Below are 19,412 nucleotides of genomic sequence, written 5' to 3'. Positions count from 1 at the left end.
CATAGATAAGTTGTAGTCAAAATATCTATGCACTTATAGCAGCCTCTTTACCCTCCTGAATATTTTATGTAAGCAACTTTACAGACAATTAACTCTATGTGGTCTTTGGGTAGAATTTAGTAGAATTTGGGTCCTGCATCTTCCATTTATTCCCAATTTGAGCCATGCTACTTTATAAATCAAATCCAAAGTCTTCTCTCATATACATGTACACATGCAGAAGTTAAAACTGGGACAGAAATAAGAAAGGCATGTGTTTATTCTTCTAGCCCAAGGCAGAGTGTTTACATTTTTACTGATCTCCAGAACTGCACACCAGTGATAATGTTATACTTTGAAGGAAGCTAGATTCTTATGAAGAAGTGTGTCCAGCTGGTTGTCACCTATGGATTAAGCAGGCTACTCAGTAGACATCAACATCAGTATTGGAAAAAGCAAGACTTAGACCAGATTAGCTGTCTGGGAGGATCTGTTTACTTGCTACTTCCAACAGACATCACTAATCCATCCTTGAACTTTACCTTCTGGTGCCTCATATGATGACTCATGTAATTTTAAAGCAAACATATAAATCAGCAGAATAGAGAGGCACTTAACATTTAAATCTGCTTCTGCCTCAGTAAAGACATCCATCTCTCCTGAACCTTCAGTGAAGCATTTAGCACATGGATGCTTTAGAAGACCATCTAAGGAGCCATTTATTATGTGTGGTATAATTTTTTCATTAAAATTTCTTAAAGAAATGCTTATATTATAATTAATAATGTCTATATTTATGCCTTAGTGGTATAACAATAAAATGGCAAAAAATAAAATAGGGAAATGTAGATTATGGAAGTGAGTCACCCCAAGAAACCTCATTAAGAATTACCAGATAGGAAACAAGACCAAAATTTACAAAACCGAAGGTCTTCTCTACCTTTTAGAAAGCCTGGAAAAGATGTACAGACTCATAGCCACCCAGATCTGAGAGATGGCTCTCTGCACTTGCATCTGTCTTGATACTTTAAGAGAGAGAGAGAGAGAGAGAGAGAGAGAGAGAGAGAGAGAGAGAGAGAGAGGGACAGAGGGAGGGAGGGAGGGAGGGAGGGAGGGAGGGAGGGAGGGAGGGAGAGAAGGAAGGAAGGAAGGAAGGAAGGAAGGAAGGAAGGAAGGAAGGAAGGAAGGAAGGAAGGAAGAAAGACATCGTGCGGGCTGGAGAGATGGCTCAATAGTTAAGAATGCTGGTTACTTTTCTAGAGGACAAATTCCTTTGAAGTTCCTTTGCCAACACAAACATGACAGCTCGCTCATGTATCATGTAGCTCATGCATCCAGTGCCATCTTTCTGACCTCTAATGTACAAAGTATACATGTGCCACACATTATATACAACCAGGTAAATCGCTCATACAATAAAACTTACAGAAAATATTATCTACAACCTGCTAATTTAATTGCAACACTAAAATATAGTAGCAATATAGGAACATTTAGTTTAAAAAGGCATAAAATGATGGAAATTCAACTACCCTGTTAGATTGTATAGAAATCATTTTAATGAGAGTATGAAAAGTTTATACAAATATACTAGAATGAGGCAGTTGTTCCTTGTACAGAATCATTTGTCACTAATATCTGGCCACGCATCATATATCCTCTCTCTGTCTCTCTCTGTCTCTCTTCATATATATATATATATATATATATATATATATACATATACATATATATATATATATATATATATATATATATTCAGTACTATTTCATACTCAAAACACTTAATATAGACACATTGAACATTAAATATATATATATGTATGTATGTATATATTCATACACACATACACACATTCATTGTTTGGATTTCAAATATTGCCAAAAGTACTGGGTATTAAAGGCATGGTGCCCAGTCTGTGGCATTGTTGAGTGAGATACGTCATTGATAATATAACCTTACAGGAGGCTATTAGGACCCCAGCTGCTTTCTCTCTTTGTCTCCCACATGCCAATAATGAGCAGTTTCATCCCAACCCACCTTTTAGTTATGTTCTTTCTTGCCAAAGCCCCAGGTACAACAGAGATTACTGACAGAGCTCTGATCCAACAGAGATGGAGAGCCAAAAATAAACTGTTCCTCCTTGTGAGTAGTGTTTTTCAACTAATTTGTTACAGAAATTGGAAAACTGACCAACATCTTCCAGAAATTGTGCATAAACATGTCTCAACCATGACCATACATACCATTGTCCCTAAATACTTCTGTGTACACTTCAATTGTGTCTTACAGAAGTTCAGTACTATTTCATACTCAAAACAATTAACATAGGCACATGGAACTATTTAGTATGGAAGCATATCTTCCATAATGAAATAAATGATCATGCAGTTCAGTTAGTGTTTCTGTCTCTGTAGTTGCCTTTAATCTTCCATCTTAGGAGATTTGGTTGTTTTATAAAGTCAATATATTTGAAAACCAGTCTACTGGCTTTCCTGTAGCTCATGGCAATGTATTTCCTCTCACACTTTTCCAGGTAATTGTAGATATATAGAACTTAAAATTATGTAATTTGTGTTTTTCAATCTATTTATTAATTTTTATTTATGTGTGTATATTTGTACCTATATGAATATCTGAGTACCATGTGTGTTCTCGAGCCCATGGAGGCCAAAAGAGATGGCTTGATGTCCTGGAACTGGAGTAATATACATTTCTGAGCTGCAATGTCTGTGCTAGGAATTGAACCCAAGGTCCCTGGGAGAGCAGTAATGTCTTTAACCACTGAGCCACCCTACATTTTTGTTATCTATGCATTGAAACTCTATTTTCCTACAGACAACTATTTTTGTTGGAGTTTAGCATTCCTCATTAAAAGAATATATGAGAATTGATTTAACAACCATCAAAGGTTAAAGATTTAGGTTTAAAATTATCACTTATGTATCTTCAAGAGTATCTTCTTATGCATCTTTGTATCTTAACATTCTTAATACATACGGTTTTTCCAAATATATTGTGATTTTCTACTTCTTAATCCAAGATTTGCTATTTTAGTTGAGACATGTTTGCCTCTTCCTGGATTTTCTTACATTTACTAAGTGTTCTCTTGACATCCTGTGCCTCCAGTTTAGGGAGTTTGTGCCTGTTGTCATCCTGTGAGCTATGCATCCCTATAGTGTCTTTCTCAATGTCTGTCCACAAACCTCTGCTGCTATTTGAATCTTAATGCACATATGCCTACCTTCAGTGGAAGCTCAGGTTCTTTAGTCCCTTCTATCACAGTGTTTTTGATTATGTGACATAACATTCCAGATTCTCATTGTTTGATGTTTCCAATTTTCCAATTCACCTACCCATGAAAGTAGATTCGGAGTGCTGAAACCAGTACCTGAGGAACCTGGGAGATCTTTCAGTCAGTAGTTGGCTCTAAGTTCAATGTAACAAAGGCAACAGTATATAGACATACTCATACACATATGCAGATTCTCACAATACAGCACTGGCTGACCTGGAACACACCATGGAGAATGGAGAGCAGGCTAATCTCTACTTAAAGAGATCATCCAGTCTCTGCCCCCCCCCATGTCAACCATGTGCTGGAGTTAAAGTCATGTGCCTCTATGATTGGTTTAGATTTATTTATTTATTTATTTATTTACTTACTTATTTATTTTTAATTGTGTTTGTATGTGTGTGCTTGCATGCATGGGTAAGAAGGACATTGAATCATATATAGCTATACTTAAAGTTATGAGGTGCCATACATACATGTTGAGATCCTCAGTGAAAGGAGATGTGTACCTAACTGTGGAGCTGTGTCTCCAACTCGATATTAAAATGTTTTTTGAGCACAAACACAAAATGAACTTGGACAATTGTAGCTAATTTTTCTTCTAAGATAGATGGATTAGTGCATACTAACTAACAGTGACAACTTTATAGAATATAGCTACTATGAAAGGGGGGTATTTTTCACCAACTACCTGTCTTGTTTTTTTGGTGGTTTTGGTTTTTGAATGATTTTTTCCTCAGTAGAGTGTGTAAGTGGGACCTGTGCCTGTACTGCATCATAATTTAAGACTTGTGCCTAGAACTGATTCTGACATGGAACAAGTACTCAATACACAGCCAGTGAATTGTCTTGAGGCAGAAGTTAGTCCTGATTGAGATGATTCTTTTTTTTATTTACTTTTGTGTTGATACCTCATACACAGCTCTGGGTAAAAGCAGGATAAATTGATAGACGACGGGAATATGAAACTGCTAGCTATAAGTGTGAAGAAGCAATGTTGAGCAGCGCCTGTCACATGACAGTGCCAAGTCCTCTTTTGCTGCCATCTCGCAAGAATTATTTTATTTATATCGCCAGCCTTCAATCAGGCTTTGGAGCACAGCCTCAGTCTTTGATGTATTATCTTACCGTATCCACAACGCTTTCCCAAACATTCTCGTCTATAATATATTGAATCACATGAAAACACAAAAGCCATTCACTGCCCAGGCAAAGTGCATAATAAAAAAATAAGCCATTTCTTTGATGTAGTAATTTAGTGTATCATGTAAATATGTATGTGTATGTATGATATGTATATGTGTATGCATGTGTGTGTGTGTGTGTGTGTGTGTGTGTGTGTCCAAAGTACCCAATATCTAACTTAGCCAAGCTTCATGGTATTTCAAGAAAGTATCTACTAAAACTTCTGCTTGATGCTTTACATCTTCGAGTACAAATTGGCTTTCTTTAAGGAAGCACTAAAATGCCCATTTACCCTTTTCATGGTGGGACTAAAAATTGATTTCTCAGTCTTAGCCAGGTTGTTGTGACTATGCTTCGATGCTCAGAGCAAGAAAGAGTGTTATGGGTTCAAAGTTACAAATCAGAGGCCAAGGACATGGCTCAGCCATTAAGAGCACTTACTGCTCTAGCCATGGTGCCAGGCTTGGATCCCAGCATACACATGGACAGTTTACAAGCATCGACAACTTCAGTTCTAAGGGTTCTGACACTTTCTTCAGCCTTGAATGCATATGATATACATATACACATGCAGGCATACACCTACACATATAAAATAAAATAAAATACTTTTTTAAATTTACAAATGAAATATGAACAGCACCATTCAAAGTTTTCTTTGAATACAGTAAATACAGAAAAGGCAAAGAAAATACAAAGCCACCCTTCCAAGATCCTTCTAGAGCTCATAGAAAACAGAGACTAACAGACATGCACCATACAATCCATAAGCATAAAAAAAATCACACAGTTCTGTTTGGAGACACATGTGAGAAATTGGGGTTTAACTTTAGTTGTTTTAGCTGTGTGGAAGAATTTGGAGGTAGATCCTGATAGCATCCAAGAATTCTAACATGGTTGACCAAGCAACAGCCCACACTAGTTGGTCAGTCAACTTGAAACTAGACCAGAATCAATGCAACATGGTAGATGATCCAATTGAGAGAAACCTTGTAAGGAGGAAAATTACTCATGAAAGACTCTACTTGGACATTGTGCAAGGCTCCTTTGTGGCCACTGAGTGAAACTTCCCATTGAAAGTTTTTGAGGCATCTTTCCATAAAGAAGTAAAATGAAGAAATGAACAACAACAAAGGCAGAATAATTCTGATATATTTTTATTCCTAATATCTTAAATTTAGTAGGGCAACAAATGTAGACATGGAAGTGATTTATCTGACCCCACAGTCCCTTGCAGACTCTAATTCACCACTCTTTGACTATCATCCATGCATACTTTCTCTCACTCCTGGCTTTAGATTATCTCTTTCACCAGGAAGCTCTCCTAGATTCAAGGCAGTTCTTCTTCATCAAAGAAATAGACTAGCAGTCACATACTGTCCCCAAGATGATTTCACAAGTATTTTCCATTATTCAAGTTCCATAGAACTGGGTCTGTCTCTTATTAATGCCCTTCACAAAGATGAAAGAAGCACTGTTTGGTGCATTTTCCCTAATAGGTTCTATGTTGCTGTTTCATTTCCTTGTTTCCCTATTATTCATTCTATTGCTGTCTGAAAACATAGTGAACTGATGCCAGAAGCTGATTCTCCATCATTCATTGACCTGCTGTCTAACATGAGGCTGATCTGTGAGTGGTGCAGTTTTCCTACCTCATTAGATAGAAAATCAAAACTGCTTCCTGGTAACAAATGTCAACCCTTACCTGAATACACAACAAGTAAAAAGTAAACCCATAGTTTGTGGATCCGTAGACTGTTTCATATAGTCAGCATCTATGAAGACTGGCATTCAATACTTGTCAAATCCCATTTTCTTGGATAATTGGATAGAATAGACAGACACCACAATTTTGGAGTTTTTGAAACTGGATTAGAATTAATGGTGATTTTGAGAATAGTGTTCTTTTCCTGATTGATTTTATTCTCACCCTCCTTAGTTCCTTTTCTCAGGAAGTCAGCTAGGACCAGCAAGATGACTTAGTAAGTAAAAGCCCTTACTGCCAACATTGAAGACCTGAGTTTGAGCCTTGGTAGGAGAAAACTGTTTTCCACTTATTTTTCTCTAACATCCACAAATATGCTGTGGCATCTACATACACATGCACAGAGACATACAGGCATACACAGATACACATGCACATGTGCACACACGCAAATATCCACAAGGGAAATACACAAAATGCAATATTTAAGACAGATAGGTCCAGCTCACCAACCTAAAAGCATGTATTTTACAGGTCTTTCGAGAGGTTGTTGCAAAGAGCTGAAGAGGAAGCTAGGGAGATGTATGGTGTCTCAAGTTTTTCATTCATAATTGGATTGCCATAAATATGAATGGTTCATCTTTCACTCATCATGTTCTGTGTTCCTATTCAGATTTGCATCTTTTGCTGTGAATATTGTACTAGTGTAATCAATTAGGAAGAATTTAGGGAAAATTATTTCACAATGGATTCCTTACTGAATGATAAACAGGAAGCTAATTGGCTTTCCATCAGATCTGGAATGAGAGTTCCCAATGGAAGGTGTCATCACCATATGTCTGTGCCATTAAATGGTGTTTTATTATGATTTTCAACATATACTTAAAGGTAATACATTACTAAACTAGAGCCTAACACATAACATGCTTGGTACATATTTTCACTGGATAGCTAAATGAGAAACAAATATTTACATAAAATGTAGAATTTGGGCTCTTCTAAAAATGGGGAAATCTGACTGTTGAGATAAGAAACTAAGCCTCCTACTTTAGTCAGTTGATGTCCAGTTCAGTTGTCTGATGCCTTACATCTTACATTCAGACCACTTTGGTGTTTTATAGTATTGGGGGGATTAATTATCATGTATGGTGTCTCATTAAAAAGCCCTCCACAGACCTATCTATGCACATGGAAAACTCCTGTATGTCTAGAAGGGAAATCTCTGAGTCACTAGCACACACAGACTGTTCCAGTGTATCCCATGTGTTAGACTCCTAAGGCAACCAAAAGAAAAGGGAGGTAGAAAAGAGATCAGTCTGGTCTCAGCAGGCAGGACTGTTTATGTCAAAATGCAATGGGGACACACAACAGGAAAGGGGTGTCTGCCAAGAGAAGGGGAACTTGGAGCTTATATAGGAGATTTGGAACATTAGATGCAATGGCTGGGGAAACGTGCAAGCCTGCAGCTTCTCCCCTCTGGAGCTGTTTGTCCAGATGAGGATATTTTGTCTTTGGAAACTGCTGTGCCACAGATATGAGAATGGAGGCCATCGCCTGGCAATGACAGTGATGGAGAAGGGGCTGGAGTTTGAAAATAGAGTCTTGGTCAGGATCTGGCAAAGCTTGTTCAAAGTTTATTCTAACACACTCTCTCTCCAAAGATTGTACTAATTTATAGCCATACCACTGTGCTAAGAAATTCTTTATTTACTCTTCCATCGATATTTGATATTAATTCAATTTCTTTAGTCATTCTATAAAAACAAAATGCTAATTGTTTGATCTTATATTCTGTAATGGTGCAGGATTTTTGCTTTTTGTATTTTTATCTACAAATTATCTTATTGAATTTTAATTTGTTTTCTAAAAATTAGATTGTCTTCAAATCATTTTGTTTCTTAAAAATCAAGTAATATGATACCATGAATAGAAAAAGATTTTACTATCTAGAATCTATAATTGTAAAATCAATACAAACAAATCTCAAAAAAATAAAAACATGATAAATGCAAAACAGGTTGTGAAGGCTAGAGAGGTGCCTCAGTGGTTAAGAATATGCACAGCTCTTGCAGAGGATCTGAGTTCAGTTCCCAGCATCACAAGGGCAGCTCACCACTGCTTATATCTTTAGTTCTAGGGAGAACTGGCGCTCTCTTCTGGCCTCCATAGGCACTTCACTCGCATGTGCACATAGCCACCACACATATTTTAATTAAAAAGAATTAAGGTTGCAATTAAATACAGGTGGACTAACGTCATTCTGTGTCTTTAAAACACATGAAGTAGGTGGGTTGGTTATCCCATCCCTCTACTGGGAATCCTGGCCAAGAATTGTTCCTGTCTAAAAGAAATGCAGGGACAAAAATGAAGCAGAGACTGAAAGAAAGGCCATCTAGTGACCAGCCCAACTTGGTATTCATCCCATGGGCAGGCAACAAATCCTGACACAATTACTGATGTGCTGTGCTTGTAGATAGGAGCCTAGCATGGCTGTCCCCTGAGAGGCCCTACCAGCAGCCAATTGAGACAGATGCAGATACCTATAGCCAAGTATTGGACTAAGGTTGCGAACCCCTATGGAAAAGTTAGGTGCACAATTGAAGGAGCCAAAGGGGATGCTCTAACCCCATAGGAAAAAACAACAGTATCAACTAACCACCCTTGGAGCTCCCAGAGATTGAACATTCACAGAACTGCCTCATCTGGCCTCAGGGAGAGAATGTACCTCATCCTGTAGAGACTTGATCCCTCAGGGAAGGAGGGTGAAGAAGTTAGGAAGGTGAGTAGATGAGGAGGATGGGTGGGTAGGTGGGGGAGCATCCTCTCAGAGGCAAAGGAGAAGGGGCTGGGGTAAAGAACTCAGGAAGTGGGACTGGGATGAGGCCAACATTTGGGATGTAAATAAATACAATAATAAATAAAAAATAGAATATATAAAAAACCCACATGATGTAATGCTGACTATAGTTTATTGGTAACTCCACATGTGGGAGTGGCATGATCTATACCAGCTATAGGACAATAGCTATGGTAGGTGAGGGGAATGTAGGGATTGGCAATGGAAGTGAAAAGGGGGTAAATGGAAGTTCATCTCCCATCTGAAGATAGGATACTATGGCTTTTATGTGGGTTATATTTAGGTATGTGTGTTATATTTAGATACAATTCTTGTATACTCTACAAGGTTCACAACATATATATGTGCACTTCTATGTATATCCCTTTACAAGTATGTATTTTTAAAAACTGAAAACACAAGGTATTTATCGAATAAAGCATCAACTTTGGTACTTATGTGATTAAGAGACTTAAAAACGTGCTAAAGGGAAGAGTCAAGCTCTGTTTTCACTTCTTCAGTTTTCTCAAGAAGGTTTTTTTTATAAGAAATTTCCTTCTCTGCATTTGGTTTTTCACATTTTTTTATATCTTCTTCAATCTAGTTTGCAATAAGCAAAAGTTTTGTGAGATAAAAATTCATGGAGTGGGAAGTAAGACAGCTCAGGGCTACAGTGCCAGCATGAACATCTGAGTTCCATCCACACAGTGCAGCAAGTGAACCAATTGCCCTAACTGTCCTCTGACCACCATAGGTATGCCATGGCTCAGGTTTCCCCTTCCTCCTACAAATTAGTGTAGTTAAAAAGCAAATCCTGAAAAAATTATATTAAAATTAAAATAATATTTAAATTGGCCCTCTAAGTCAATGTCAAATTGACAGTACATTTTGACAAAACAAGAATGAATTAGATGTCTAATCTTTATTTATAAGAAAATGTGTATTAATAATGTATTTTAGAAATCAATGTCCTTAAGACTTTTTTCATTGAAAACTTTACCTCTTTGAACATACCTGACTTTGAAAACATCTGATATAAGTAGCCTAAAAATGTAATAGGAACAATACAATCTCCTCTTATTCTTTCTAGATGTAAACAGATTATTCAGTGGTTAAAAGCACTCATTGTTCTTGTGGGGGAGCCAGGATCAGCTCCTAGCACCAAGGTCATGAGCCACAAGCACTCACAACTCCTGTTCCAGGGGATCTGACACCCTCTTCTGACCTCTGTAAGCAATGGGAATCTATATGGTACATATACATACATATTCATACATATACACACATGCAGGCAAAACACTCATACACATAAAATAAATGGGAATCCATATGGTACATATACATACATATACATACATATACATATATGCAGGCAAAACACTCATACACATAAAATAAGCAAGTTTTTTTAAACTTTCATTTGCCTCACATTCTTAAAATAAAAATAAAATAGAGAACTCCAGCTTTCAATGGAAAGAAATTCTTGGCCTTTCAAAATAAAAAGCATATCTCTTTAACAACCTTTTTTTTTTTCTGGACAACTATTTTGAGCCAGGCAATTCTCTTCTCTGGACCATAAACTACATTGCTATTCAAATAAATAGAATTATCAGCCCTGTAGGCATTTCTTTTATTTACTCATGAGGCCAGGATGGTTTAAAAATAAACACTATAATACACTGGACTTTACTGTGATAAAGGACAGAAATTGCCATTCGAGGGGCTGCATAAACTTCATTATAACCTTGCTGCAACGCTCCAAAGCAATTCTGCAAAGAAAGCATATACTGAGGTTTATCCTTTGTAGAGAAGTTTGTAACCTAAAAATACATTTATATGTTTTATTCCCCAGCGAGAGACTGGGATAATTCTGACATCTATGCTATCAACAGTCCTCAGGGTCTGAATTACTGTCCTCATTTTAAAGCCTCTACAAAGTTTCAGCCTTATGGCAGAAGGCTGGGCTCATCTCATGTAAGTGATGGGGCACAAGCAGAACCCAGGCAGGTGAGTCCCAGGCAGCAGGGTCTTCCCACCATAGCTTGGAGAAGAAAAGAGAGATTCGTGTCATCTAGCATGGTACTGAAATGTTGGTCCCTCTGAGTATCATGTCCCTCCCAACTATTATGAGGAATAAAAATATTTGTCTAATTTTATGAAAATACAAGAAGATAATGCCCACAATGCTTCAGTGAGCCCTACTACATTCTCCAAAACATAATTTTCTAATTTTCATTTGTTCCATTGTGTTCTTGTTGCTAACTTGGGGTTTCACCTAGACTAGGCTAGCCTCAAACTTGCTGAAACACTGAAAATGAACATGGCCCCTGATGATGCTTCTGTTGTCTTCACCTACTATGGGCTGGGATTAGAGGCATGTAGCACCATGCCTTACTCATGAAGTGCTTGGGGTGGAGCTCAGGGCTCTGTTCACACTAAGCAAGTACTCAATCAACTGAGTTATATTTTTTATCCTTTCTATTTGTTTGTGTGTATATTTACATGTGGGCTTGAATCACATGTGAGAAGGTCACAGGGCAATCTATGGGAATCAATTTGTTCCTTCCACTATGTCTTTACCTGATGAATTATCTTGCTGCCCCAAATATCTAATTTTTTAAAAGCATAGCTAGATTTGGATTTTTAACTTAATACAAACCAGTCTTTGCTACAGCACAGGAACAGTATTTTTCTGAGCTACAATTCTTTCAGTAAAAATTCTTTATTGACTAGTATTACATAGTAACCTATTTGAGGAAATCTAATATTTTTTCCACTAGACAACTCCACTTACACAGAACTTGGTCTTAATTAGCTATACAATAGAAGTGTCTAGGATATTTAGGTCAGCTCAGGCTTCTCGGGTTTTTGTTTGTTTTCTTTCCCTTCGGTCTGGAGAATAATCAGTTCCTTGGCATTTGACAAGGCTACTGATACAATGGCTCCTCTGTGTAAGCTGAGGTTGACTGACTGTGAACTGTAAATAAAGTCTGGAGTCAGGAAGCATGTCTAGAAAGTTTCCCCAATGGAGGACTGGGGGTGTAACCAAACTGACAGAGTGCTTGCTTAGCACACTCCAAGTCCTGGGTTCAATTCTCAGCTTTGTGTTAAAGGATGTGGTGATTTATACTTGTAATCTCAGCACATCGGAGGTACAGAGGATCAGAAGTTCAAGGTCATGCTTGGATACATAGAGGGTTTAGGGGCAGCTTGGAGTACAAGATACCCTGTCTCAGAAAAAAAGAAAAAAAAAGAAAAAAAAAGAAAAAAACGAAAACCAAAACCAAACAAACAAAAAAAACCCACCACCACCACCAACAACAACAAAAAACCTATAAAGAAAGTTCTTTGTCTTTCTTATACCCCAAACAAGAAAGTTGCTGAAGGCAAAAGACTTTGTAAGAGCCACAGGAATGTTCTTGGAGGCTTGGAATCCTCCAAGGAGGTTAAGTTCATGTGTTCATTAAATGGCAACGCATTATGATTAAAGTTTTCAGGAATCTCTCACTTTCATGTAATTCTAGATTCTTTTAATTTTATCTATTGAACACAATATGCTATAACGGAGCGATAAGTCTTCCAATCAAAAATGATCAGAGGATATTTCCCCATAAAATGAGATTCAACTATTTAGGTTCTGAGAAATATGTTGAAAAAATATTTGTGTGTGTACTTAGAATGTAACAGATAGACTATCCAGAGGCTAGATATAAGCACTTAGCACACTAATGCAGTGGCTTGGGCCTCCAGATTCACATTAGTCCCTGCTTAAGAATTCTGGAACGATTCTTTTTACTTTACTGTTCTTTGTGAACAGCTCTCTTGGGAATCTAAAAGAGTAAAGTAATAAGCCATTGTCAAGTATACATGACAGAGAGTCTATGCCTAATAGAATTTGATGTAACTTGACTAAAACTGAATGAGTCAAGAACCTATTACCTCACAGACATGGTGTCATACAGAACTGAGAATCAGAACCTAGGGATATTATAATACCTTGAAGTGGGTTTCCATCTTAAGCACAGATTAAGAACTGTGTTTTGGCTCAGTATGTAGCCCCATGTTCTCCTTAGAAAAACCAGTGGGTGTGTATTCATTGGAAATGTGAGTAAAGGAAAGAGTCCCAGGACTCTGAATGAAACAAGCTGTACTGCATCTGAGGAAAATCAATGTCAAGTGTGACTGTTCAGACATCAGAAAGTTTCTAGGTATGCTTTTAACCTAAATGGAAATTACCATGAAGATTGTAATGTACACATTGCTGATGAGATAGGAAAAGAGATGTATAGTCACTTGATATTATGAATGCTAACTTGTGGATGGCCTCTGCTAGACAAAATAAACAAATTCCAATGACACAGGACAGCCTTCTCCAAGCAGTAGGCATTCTTTTGGAAAACTATCAGAAGATGGTCACAGGATGAAAATCTCTGAGGCCCCTGATGACCCTTGAAGCTTAGGGCTGGCTAATAAGAAAGCATGATAACCAATAATAGATCTGATGATCTTATTGACCCCAAAAGGGAAAGGTTGGGGGCATGTCAAAGAAGTGAATCAAGGTGAATGTGTATCACTGTCACATCAATCTTAGTTGTAAATAAGTTTATAGATAAACACAAAATGCCAAAGTATATGTGTATTCCTCAGTGATATCTCATTCTGTCTTGACTTGGTAATGGAAGTCGTCTAAGCTCTATCTTTGAACGCAGGGTCATTGCCACAACTGACTTTTCTCTCTCTTTCTCTTCAGGCCCTGCTGCAAAAAAGAAGTATGTCAGTTATAATAACCTGGTTATCTAATCTGTTCCATCCCATGGAACCACGGAGGAAGAAGACCTTCAGTTATTCTATCACCTAGCCTGGCATAGGACTCTTTTGGTCCTGCCCGCTTTCTATCTCTGGAGGAGCTTCTCCACCCGGGAGAGCAATGTTAGAGGATCCACACATCCAGAACAGCTGCTTTATGAGACATCTTTACTTTATCTTGGCTTAAGAAGTCATTGGCATCAGCACTGCCATCTTGGCTGCAATTCTGGACTCCCTAAACAAAGGGAGAGTTGAGACTCAAGTCCCACCCGGCTCTTTTGGATGAACCGCTGAGAGCCTCAGGACTGTTTTTTTTGGGGCTGACATGTCTTTCTACGTACGTACTTCCAGGCTGCAAGGTTTTGAAATTTTCTGTACAGTTTGTGAGGACATTTGCACTTTGCCACTCAATGTCGTACCTCGGTTCACTGTTTGTTTTTGAATGCCCTGTTTTCATAGAATTTTATCCTCTCAGATGGTGGAATCTTTGAGGAAACTTTAAAGTAACTAATTTTTATTTAAAAAAAAATCTCGGCAGACATAAGAGAACACAACCCCCCATGCACATCTGTAAATGACTGTATGGTTATGATTATAGTACCACGAAAGATCATGGTTTTGTTTATTTTTTAAAACACACACACAAAAAGATACTTAAAGACCAAAAACTGTGCTGAGAAGATATGCCCTACCTATCTTTGGTACATGATAGGTGCTGTGATGGGAAAAGAAAGCACTGGATAAATGGGATAGAGGTCTTGATCTTTGGAATGCATGCCGGTAATGTATTTTACAGTATGTTAATAATTTATGTTTAATATTTGTATTTGTGTTCTCTTTTGTTATTTTACTTAGGATATATGGATTTTTGCAATAATTTTAATGATTCTTAAGCTATTTGAAGGAAAGAATATGGATTTCTCATGTCTTGAGGTTTTGTTCATTACCCCCATGACTGACCAATGTGATAAGGACTTTAAAAAAGAAGCATGTATGTTTTTTACTGTTTGTAAGAAGTACTTTCGTTAATCTTGCTGCTTATGTGTCAATTTAGTGGAAAAAAATCCCTTGCTGAAAAAAAAATTCCCTTTCCATTCTCTTCCAGTTCTGTGGTATTGTCCAAGAATGTATCAATAAAATACTTTGGTTAACTTTTTTATTTTCTGTAGTAAGTGCTTTAGTTGTTCTCCCCAGCCTACCCCACACCCATTGGTTTACAGCTTATTTGAAACCCTGGGCTATAGAAAACTGGGTACAGCTCAAGTCTTAAACTTCCAATTACAGTGTGTGTGAAATGCATAGTGCCTAGAGACACTGATGTGGCCTCCTGGAAAAGGGACAATCACAAAACCCAAGTATTCTTTCCTAGTATAAATGAAGTTCAATCCTTAAAAATTCTCAGATGCTAACTCAACAAGTTGCCTATCAAAAACAAGTAACAAGAAAGACAAGACAAAGAAATACTTGCTTACAGGAAGAGTACACTGCAAAAAAAAATCGATAAAAAGATAAACATTTCTAGAAAACTGAACTGAAAGGACCTAGAGAACAGGCACAAACAATGGAGACAATGGATTTGGTTTTGCATACAAATATGGTATTGAGGTTTGTAGAAGCAAGATTAAAACTCAGGACTCTAGAAAAAACACAAAACAAAACAAACAAATAAGCAAAAAACTAGGGAACCACTCACAGCAACATAAACTCCAGAAATATACCATTATCTTCTGATACAGGGCCTTAGCACTCTAAGTGGGTCCCCAAATGCAATATGTATTAAAATATTACCGGGCTGGACAAGGTGGGGAATAGCTCAGATGACAAAGCAATTTTTATACAAGCAAGAAGACCCTAGTTTGATCTCCAGAATCCATGATAATAAAAAGCCAGACTTAGTGTTGTGGACTTGTAATCTCTGAAGTGGAGAGGTGAAGACTGGTAGACCCATGGAACATTCGAGAAGGTGACAAGCCTATTAGGTGACTTCCAGACCAGCAGGAGTCCCTGTCTCAGTTGACCTCTGTCACACCTCTGTCATGTACACACACACACACACACACATACACACACATACACAGAGAGAGAGAGAGAGAGAGAGAGAGAGAGAGAGAGAGAGAGAGAGAGAGAGAGACCAGAGACAGAGAGAGTGTGTAGAGAGAGAAAGAGAGATGCACACATATATATACATAAAACAGATTTGGTAAACAGCTAGATTAGATGATAGATAGATAGATGATAGATAGATAGATAGATAGATAGATAGATAGATAGATAGATAGATAGATGATAGACAGACTGACAGACAGTAGACAGGTACATAGATGTTCAATAAATATTCCCTTGTCAATATTTTTTTCTACAATGCAAAGTAAAACCCTCATATTTTTTCCTACTTTTGTTCTCTGTTGAGTTTTTCCTTAGTCCCTTGTGAGTAATGCTCTCACAGAGACTCCAAAACTCATTTTAGTATCAGACTGCAGAAAATAAATTGCCCTTCCCAATGTCTCCTATCCCTTCAACACCCTCAAACTAATAGACCGTGGAGAAATTCCAAATCAAAGAAGAAACACATTTTAAATCATCCACATTTTTTTCTCAAGTTGTAGAGTCAAACCCTGTACAGAAAGAAACTGGATGCTCTTTTTGCTTACTTGTAATCAGGTAGGTTATATAAACATTCTCCATGTCCTTAGCTAGAAAATGACTTGGATAAAATCTACCTCATCTATTGGATAGAAAGGAAGAAGGGAGAATTTCCTCCCAGGGATCTCAAAGCTACTTGACAAATGACTACTCAACATGGCAGGACCATGGCTTTTGTGACAACTAGCATCAACATTAGTGGTTATATTTTTTCTTTTCTATTTTTTATTAACCATTCCATTCATTTACATCTCAAATAATATCCCACCTCCCAGTTACCATTCCACAACCCCCCCCAATCCCACATCAGACATCTCTTCTCCCCAACCCACCCTCTCCCACCCTCCACCCTTTCCTATCCCCCAACCCTCTACCACTCCACCCCTACAACATCCCCCTAAACTGGGTCATCAAACCTTCACAGAACTAAGGGCCTCTCCTCCTGTTGATGTCAGACAAGGCTATCCTCTGCTACATATGTATCTGGAGCCATGGATCCCTCCCTGTATACTCCTTGGTTGGTGGTCTAGTCCGTGGGAACACTAGGTGGTTGGGCCAGGCACTGCTGTTCTTCCTATGAGTTGCAATCCTCCTCTGCTCCTCCAGTATTTCCACCAGCTCACCTACCAGGTCCCTGAATTCAGTATGATGGTTTGCTCCAAGCATCCACAACATTTGTGTTGGTCAATTGCTGACTGTATCTCCCAAGGATCAGCCACATCAGGTTCCTGTCAGCAAGCACCTCTTGGCAATGGCAGCAGTGTCAACAGTGTCAGGGTTTTGTGTGTGCAGACAGAAAGGATCTCCAGGTGGAACAGGCCCAGATGGTCCTTCCTTCAGTCTCTGCTCCATTTTTTGCCCTAGTTTTTAAAGCAAATTTAGTCTTACAGGGCTGTCACCTTCCAGATGAGGAAACACTCAATAATATACCATGTGAACATCTCAGGCTGTGTGGTGGCCCTATGGTAGAATTACTTTCATTAAAAAATTACACAAAAATTTTTCTTTTTCGTTTCTTCAGTGTTCAACCAAGAATGCAGAAAAGCTAGTAAATGCATATGGTTCTTAGGGTAGGACAGGGCTCCTTCTGAAAACACCTGTTCTATGCATTCATCTCCACAGTATAACTGAACTAATAGTGGTTGGTCATGATGAAAAAGGGAATGGTACAGCACTATAAGAAATTATTAAATATATTATGTAGTTTATATAGGCTTTGCATGTTATATACATTGAAACGTGCATCTATATACATTTGCTTACTCCTCAAATCCACTTCTAATACCTTGCACCACTTGCATCTTCCACTAAGTGTTTGGGATTAAAGATTGTCTGTAGCCATAGAGCAAGTGCATCTCTACTTGTATCTGGTGTGTACCCCTCAAAGGTCCTTTCTATGCTGAATGCAAAGTTCCAGATTAATACTTTTGGCAAATGGTAGAAACTATGAGCAGTGAGATCTAGGAAGAAATGTTCAGATCATTGGGGGTGTTACCCAGCACAGTTCCCCCTAATAGTCCTCATTCCTCGCCAGTATTTTGTCAATCATTATCATGTCTGGTCTTTTGATACTGTTTGAAAGGACAGTCTTTTACCAGTATCCCAGGGGAGTAATTTACTTATTTTATTTTTCTTTATGTAATTTATGATTATTTGAGTTTACACATTTATTTTACTGCTTTCATCTGCCCATCTTTAGTATTCTGTTTCAGAATGTCAGATACTTTCAGTTTTGCTCTTAGTAATTTCCTAACAGACTAATGCTCGACAGCAGATTATCCTATAGATATTTGCATATGAGTCACAGAAAGAAGGAGTGGATGAATGAAGTTCACAATGGAAGGAACATGGCCAGAGATCTAGAAAAGGCCATGATGTTAAGGGTGCTCAGCTCCATATGGCATCACAGCTGGGACTCCAAATCTGAACAAGACTCTAGTAAGGATGAGGAAAGGAAGAGGGATGTGTGAACATTCCACTCTCAGACTCCATGCCGGGGTAGAAGGATAGATCTCTTTTAATCTGAAGATGAACCTGCCTTCTGGGGTAAGTAAATTGGGAATTTGATGAAGACAGATAAATATCCAAAATCAGAATGCTTTCCTTAAACGAAAGGACTCACATGCAACACCACCCAGTAGTTGGCACTAATGAGGCTGAGGCGGGAGAACTATCATGTGTTGAAGACCAGGCTCAGCTATAGAGTGACACTGTCACTGAAAACAAACAGAAGAACAGATAAGATACAAAGAAACCAGGGAGGCGTTGGAGTAGGAAGGCACTAGACTCCTTATTAGAATTCTGTTGGGTTAGAGCTCTGAGCTCTGCTTCTTCAGTGTCAAAGGACAGAATTACAATTTCAAATCTTAATTGGCTCTCTTTTTAAGTCTCAAATTGGGCAACTCTTCAGTCCATAAGATGGATTATGTCTTCCAGCAAGCCAAGCAAATGAGGTTGGCTTCATAGAAAAAAAAAAAAAAGCAATGGGAAGCAGATGGGTCATCTCAAAGTGACTTTCCTCATAAGGAACAGGGAGATTGAACAGCCACCAAATAACTAATTGGTCAATTTCAGTTGTCTTTTCCTGAGGCTAACTAAGGTCAGGGGTTCTTCACTTCCATGCATGTGGAAAGGGGCCAGTTGGGCACAGTTCTGTTTTACCTCTCTGATCCTGATAAACAGCTTAGTCTTGGCTCCATGACATGGAACTTCAGCAGGAGTGGTTCCATTTTGATTTTCAGTCTGGTGTGTAGAGGCAGAGTGCAGGAGTTTAATCCAAAACAGTGGCTTCCTGTAATTTTTATTTAACACCAGCTATGAAATTTCAGGCAATCCGTGTATCCTGGGACTCTCTGCCTCTTTATCTTTGTAATGGAGATGGGATATGCATGCAAATCTCTGTCATTCATCAGGGAAACACTCTATCAATTTGTTCCAGAACATTAGTTCATTCTCAGAGTAT

General features: G+C 38.1%; 1 protein-coding gene across 1 annotated transcript in view; it reads left to right on the top strand.

Annotated features, from left to right (window-relative positions):
• The window catches only part of Grm7 (glutamate metabotropic receptor 7), a 353,565-nt gene extending 338,599 nt beyond the window's left edge, over nucleotides 1–14,966 (top strand). Inside the window, exon 7 of the mRNA XM_028788687.1 lies at nucleotides 13,752–14,966. Within this exon, the coding sequence (XP_028644520.1) occupies nucleotides 13,752–13,801 (50 nt within the window). The 3' untranslated portion in view covers nucleotides 13,802–14,966. The remainder of the gene's footprint in view (nucleotides 1–13,751) is intronic.
• Nucleotides 14,967–19,412: the final 4,446 nt, after the last annotated feature.

The sequence above is a fragment of the Grammomys surdaster genome, unplaced genomic scaffold (assembly GCF_004785775.1).
Source record: "Grammomys surdaster isolate TR1022 unplaced genomic scaffold, NIH_TR_1.0 125756, whole genome shotgun sequence".
Classification (NCBI taxonomy): Eukaryota; Metazoa; Chordata; class Mammalia; order Rodentia; family Muridae; genus Grammomys; species Grammomys surdaster.
The sequence above is the reverse complement of the archived record's forward strand: the minus strand, read 5'-3'. Positions and strand labels throughout refer to the sequence as shown.